At 46.2% G+C, this 6,354-nt stretch overlaps 1 protein-coding gene across 1 annotated transcript; it reads right to left on the reverse strand.

The window, feature by feature from the left end:
• Positions 1 to 2,711: 2,711 nt before the first annotated feature.
• MAGEH1 (MAGE family member H1) lies at positions 2,712 to 4,144 on the reverse strand. The gene has a single exon (XM_045471478.1). The coding sequence runs from the start codon at positions 3,879 to 3,881 to the stop codon at positions 3,222 to 3,224; it is 660 nt and encodes a 219-aa protein (XP_045327434.1). The 5' UTR covers positions 3,882 to 4,144; the 3' UTR covers positions 2,712 to 3,221.
• Positions 4,145 to 6,354: the final 2,210 nt, after the last annotated feature.

A 6,354-nucleotide genomic window follows, 5' to 3' on the forward strand; every position in this document is an offset into this window, starting at 1 on the left:
TAACCAATTTTAGACAATTGGGTGATTATTCCCCACCAGAGCCAAAGAAAACATAGATTCAGACAGGCTTTGGAAGGACATCATTTCTTCCCCTGAGCTAGCTGGGGCTTCCTATAAAACAGGAGTAAGTATATTGACCTGGCAGAGATAATATGTGACAAGCCCCTGGTACAGAGGAGACGCTCAATAAATCTTTGCTTTGCAAGCTCTCCCACTTACTAGCTGACTGACCTGGAGCTGACGGACTTCTATGAGCCCCTTTCCATAAAAGGGGGAGAATTTAAAGTCAGCCTTGTCCCCAAACAATTTGAGGCTGCAGTTGGCATTACTGAGACCTGTCCCATGGACTTCACATGTTTCTTTTGAAGACAGACCTTGTAAGTGCACTGGCAGGCAGAGATGGAAAGCAGGGTAGCCTATAGGAAAGCACTCTGGGTTTGCCGGGACCAGATGTGGGGTCTTGTCTAGGATCTGTCACTTGCCACCCCTGCGGCTCTAGACAGGAAAGTCACTTAGGAATCCGAACCTCAGATTTACACCTTATCTACCTCTGGAGGTGGCATTGACAAATACAGCTCCCCTGGGACCAGAAACATGGCTTTTCATTTTCTGCAGCCCCAGTTTCTGTCACAGTGCCTGAATCATAGAAGGCTCTCACTACTGGGGCGCCTGGGTGGCTCAGTCGGTTAAGCGTCTGACTTCGGCTCAGGTCACGATCTCGCGGTCCGTGAGTTCGAGCCCCACGTCGGGCTCCGTGCTGACGGCTCAGAGCCTGGAGCCTGTTTTAGATTCTGTGTCTCCCTCTCTCTCTCTGACCCTCCCCCATTCATGCTCTGTCTCTCTCTGTCTCAAAAATAAATAAACGTTACAAAAAAAAAAAAAACTAAAAAAAAAAAAAGAAGGCTCTCACTACTTTCTTGTTTGCTGAATGAATTTGGAGCTGCTGAGGTGTCATAGTTCCTACTTTTGTTTGAAGCCTCCTTAGCCTTCAGGCTGATGTCTATGGGTCCCTGGGCCTTTGCAAGAAAGTCATTTGTTAGCCTGCCCTGGCCCAGTGACTTTACTTTGCATACAGCCAGAAGCAAGGTAAGACTAACTGGAGGCAAAGAAAGAAGAAGGTACCCTGGCCACTCGTTTGTGTGTGATAGCTGCTCCCTCTGAGCCCCACAAAGCTAGGTGAGGCACCCTTCCTTGGGGTTCCCTATTAGAGGACTTAGTTCATACAGTGTCTAGCTCTAGGGGTAGATGTGGTAGGCTTTGCGGGTGGCCAGAGCATCTTATGTGTGTTCTTTGCCTATAGCTGAAAAGAATGTGAGGGACGACTCCTACATCTCCAGAATTGCTGCAGGGTGAGGTAGAGGATTCAGAACTCCCTGGTGATAGCATAGATGGGAAGGGCATTGAGCTCCTTGGTATAATGAGGTGAGAAAGCATGAAAGCTCCTGGAGGTGGGAAGAAACCTGATACCACATGCTTAGTACACCATGAGCCACCATGCCAGGTAGCCCTCTGGACTAGCTACCCGGCTGAAGGAGAGAGTCAAAGTGCTAACTCTGCTCCTCTCTCACCCCAGAGTGTGTACCCCCCCCACCCCCCCCACCCCCACTATTAAAACAATTGGTACACCTTAACAAACTGCAGGGGTTTTTGTTTTTTTTAATGTAATGTTTATTTTTGAGAGAGACGGAGACAGAGGGTCTGAAGCAGGCTCTGCACTGGCAGCCCAGAGCCCGATGTAGGGCTCAAACTCAGGAACTGTGAGACCATGACTTGGGCCAAATTCGGCTGCTTAACTGACTGAGGCACCCAGGTGCCCCAACAAACTGTAGTTTTTGAGAGAAGTGCCAGGTTACCTTTCAGAGATGCCACAGGCCCAGTCTTCTCTCTGACTCATCCAAGAGGCTCTGCTGTTTTTTGCTTTCTTAAATTATTTTTATTCCGGGATTATCATTATTACTGACCATTTTTGTTCTCATTAAGATCAGCCATAACTCCCACCCTTTGAGTCTCTAGCTTCTGCTCACCTCTTTCCCACCTTATTTCTTTTTTCTCCATTTCCCCCCTTGACATAACCTTAATCCTACAGTGGAGCATTTTTTTCCCCTAATGTCCATGCTGCCTTTAGTGCCTCCATAATTACTCCTTTCCCATCTTCAATACTATTTTCAGACCTCAGGTTGTCATTTCACCAAGAATTTTCTGACAGTCTCATCTTTTTAATTTTTGTAGTATCCCACAATGTCCTTTATCCTGCAACCACCCCACTCTCCCCTGCCCTCCCCTCAGGATGACTAGGTGTGTTTTCTATTTCCACAGTACCCCATGATAGTCCCTCCCCTCTGCCAATGCCCCTTCCCCCAGGCTGGGTTAGGTATCCAAAAGTACCTAATGCACAGTATTTCATACTATGCTCTGAGGCCCCTTTTAAATTTCCCCAAGCTTATTTAAGCATCTTTTGGATTTTCATAGAATCCTGTGATATCCTCTCTCCTGTCTCACCTCCAAGACAGGTCACAGAAGTGTTTCTAAATTTTTGTGGTAGCCCACACTCACTCCCTATTACAGCATTTACCACACTGCCAGTTTACATATTTGTCTTTCCCATGTAATCTAGAACATTCTTTAGAACTGAGGGCTGTGTGCCATGGAGGATCCCCAGAACCTAGACTGGTGCCTCATACATAACCGGTGGTCAATAAATGAACAAGGTGTCCTCGTCATTATAGTTTTATTTTTTTCTATGTTGTACAGTAGCTAAGGAAATTCATGGTAGTTGTCAGTTTTCTTTATACAACAGTAGACACAAAGGTTTCAGAAAGGTCAGACATAAAAGAATTTCCCCATCCTTCTCTCACATACCGGTTTATTTCAAACTTTTCAGAATTACCTATTTCAATGATACAAAATATGTACCAGATCACAGAATATGATGGACTCATTTTATAAGGGTAGCAAAACTGTTATACTAAGTCTCAATGACAGACAAAAAGAAAAAACATATCCTTTCTGTAATCATATTTTTAATCATATTATGACCTTCATCAGCACTATATTAAGACGTATACAATTGTACAATATTTTGCAGTTAACAATTAGCACTGATCACAAATACCAAATGTCTCCCTTTTCCCATCATGTTCAACTCAGCACACAGCTAATCTACTCCTTTGGGTACCTCTGATGCTGTTTCCAACCCCCTCAAGTGTCTGCTCCAGATTTCCCTAAGGTGCAGTGTAACCCCTAGCACCTGAATTAAGGATAGCCTCAACTTCTGCATCATCATCGGAATCCCAATCATAATTACATGGCCAGTCCTTGGAGCATCGGTTACGCACCCTTGCCACAAAATGCATGACTTTCAGCTTGCTCGATTCCACATGTGCTCTAGGTCCCCAGAAGAACTCATACTCCACGGGACTGCTACGTGGCACCGGCTTATAAATCAGGTACCCTCTGCGCACAAACTCCTCTGTGACGACCTTCTTTGGATCTCCAAAGATGCTGTGCTGCCGGCCAGGCTGCATTCCCAACTTCCCAAGCACTTTCCAGACCAAGGCCTCCTTGGCGCTGTTGCCCATGATGAAGATGAGGGCTAATATGGACATCAGGAGACTTTTCTTGGTGCCTTGAAAATTGCTCCGGGCTACGGAAGGCTTTTGTACTTGAACAGTGCTGGAGGCTTCCTCAGGTGTAGTGGAGGCCTCCTCCGGAGTGCTAGGGTCTTCCTCAGGGCCACTCAGGTCGTCCTCCGGGGTGCCTGGGGCCAGAGAAGAGGCCATCGGGGTCTCAGAAGCTTCTGAGGCCTGGATCTTACGATTGTTGCGGTTCTCTTCCGCGGCTCTTGCGTTACGGCGGCGCCGACTCTTCCGACCCCGAGGCATGTCTCCCACTATGGGCGCCGAGCCTATTGCAATTCTAGGGAATGATGCCTGCAACTTCTGCAGAAAGCAACTATCTCTACCTTAAGCGGCCGCTGCTGAAACCACCAATGTCAATAGTCTTTGTAGCAACAAGCCAGATGTTCTCAGCGACAAAGCTCACTCCCAGGGAAACAAAAATGCGCGAGCAACAGCCGCCTGCATTCACTCCCGCTGCAAGAGCCAGAAAGCTAGGCAAAATTGACTCCGCCTTTTCTGCCACGCACTCACTGAACTCCAAAGAGGAAGTGGGCGGCTCCTCCACCCAAATATCCGCTCTCAGATAGGAAAAGAGGCATGACAAGGCAGGGGTGGGACTAGGGCAGAGATGGCAGCGAGGGATTGACAAGGGCAGGAGAATGCACAGGAGAAAAGAGCATAGGGCTCCTGTATTTTTCAGTCTAGTACAAAATTTGCTAGCGGGTATTGAGAAAGAATGTGTCTTTAATTCATTCTCACAGAAGGCAGGCTGTACATATATGAGTATCGAGGGGGTGGTGATGGAGGGTTTGGAGGGATGGAGTTGAGGGGTGTATTTATGGAAGGTTTCAGCTGGTCTCATTTCTCCTATCCTGTGTTGGCTTACACAGCATATTCATTCACCATCCCCGTTCTCAGAAATAGTTTATGTGTATAGGAATTAATTTGTGGGCCATCTAGGATCCACCTAAGATGTCTATGGCTGAATCACTGGGTGATTAGGGGAAGTGGGGCTTCAAAAGCAGCAAACAGTGTGCAAGAGGTGCAGAACCTTTAAAATGTTCTATATTGACGGGATTGTTAAGCAGAGCACTGACTGGATCAGACTTTCATTGCACAGCTTCACAGAGGCTGTACAGACTGTTGTCTGGCAGGTCACTTAGGAAGCAATTAGAATAAGAAGCAAAAGGGAAACAAAGTGAGCCTTAAAGCAGTTTCCATGGGGATGGAGAGGCAGAAAGGCATTTTAAGGGTGATGATGGACAGGCTTTAGGGACTGATTGGATGGAAGAGAGGAAAGAGGAGAGGGTGGTGGAGTGCAGATTAGCTCTGAGGTTTCTAGGCTCCAGTCCACCTGAATGCCTGATTTATTTTGGTTGTTTAATTCATTTGGCAACCCTAATGTAATTCAGAGCATACTCTCAACTTTATCCACTCTGGTTCTTTGCTTACTGCTTTCTCTGTCTGAATTGTCTTTCCTTTCATCTCCAACTATCTAAATTCCGTCTGCCTGCTTACAGGCCTCTTCCTGCCTGAAGTTTGTCTTCCTGGAAGAGTAATGAGTCCATGTTTGCTCCTCTCCCCCCGAGGGAGGAGTCTCTATAGCAAGCACTCTGTATCTTTCTTATGTCATTCCAAAGATACTATTTTGCATATTTCACCTCTCTGAGCCTTGGTTTCCTCATCTATAAGGTGTGGTTAATTAAGTGCTGGCCTCATAGGGTTGTGAGAATTAAATCAGATAACAAATGAACAGCACTTGCCATGCAAGAATCACAGCCTTTGCCTCTCAGGTGTTTCAAGCAGTGTGTGAGAGTGGCATTTAATATGCATGTTGAAAGAATGCATCTTGCATGTGTGTTTACCTGAACATTTTAAAAGCAAGCAAAAACTTTATACCTTTATGGCTGGAAGAGATTAAATGCTTGCTTGACAGAACCTCAGATTATAATCCCATTGAGGGGAAGGGGCCCTGTCTAGCCTCTTGATGTCTCCCAGACTTCAATAGAGTTTGTGGAATATCAGGATATGGTTACTCCTGGTGAATAAGTGTTGGGGTGGGGCAGTAGGTCCCATTCAGAAAGCAGAATTGCCAGCTGAATTGCACCCAAAAAGGCCCAGTCCTCTGTACATGTGTAGAAAAGGGATGCTTGGTATAGAGTAACGAACATTGAACTGAGACCTAGGAACATGAGTTCTGGCCCAACCTGTGTTGCCTACAAGCTCTTTGACTTTGATGAGCTCACTTACCACCTCTGTCCTGTGACTTGTCCTCTGAACAGACAGGAAAAGGCTAAAAGGCTAATCTCTCCAGCCTTGTCTGCCAGGCCTGTTGTCAGGCTCTCTAGAAATCCAACAGTACATCCTGGCAACCCTGGATGAAAGCAGATTCCTCTCAGCTCAGTTTTTTTTTTTCCTTTTGTTTGTTTTATGTTTGCTGTTTATGAATTGGTGTGGCTAGAGGACTGAAAAATCACCTATATGCTTTCAAATAGCTTCTCCATTCTGATGGGACTTTATGGGAATGTAAGCCAGCAAACTCATTCTCTTCCCAACGGTCACTTTCTAACTGAAATTTTCCTTATACCCAGAACCTACCAAGGCCTCCTGTTGAAGAAGCCTGGCCATAAACTAATTTGGGGAAGTGTATGCTTACTGCTGCATTTCCTTCTGCATACCAACCAGCTGGGTGAGGAGGGGGTGCCATCTCTCTGCCACAGCCTTCATCTGAGTGAAC

This window comes from Leopardus geoffroyi, chromosome X (assembly GCF_018350155.1).
Source record: "Leopardus geoffroyi isolate Oge1 chromosome X, O.geoffroyi_Oge1_pat1.0, whole genome shotgun sequence".
Lineage (NCBI taxonomy): Eukaryota > Metazoa > Chordata > Mammalia > Carnivora > Felidae > Leopardus > Leopardus geoffroyi.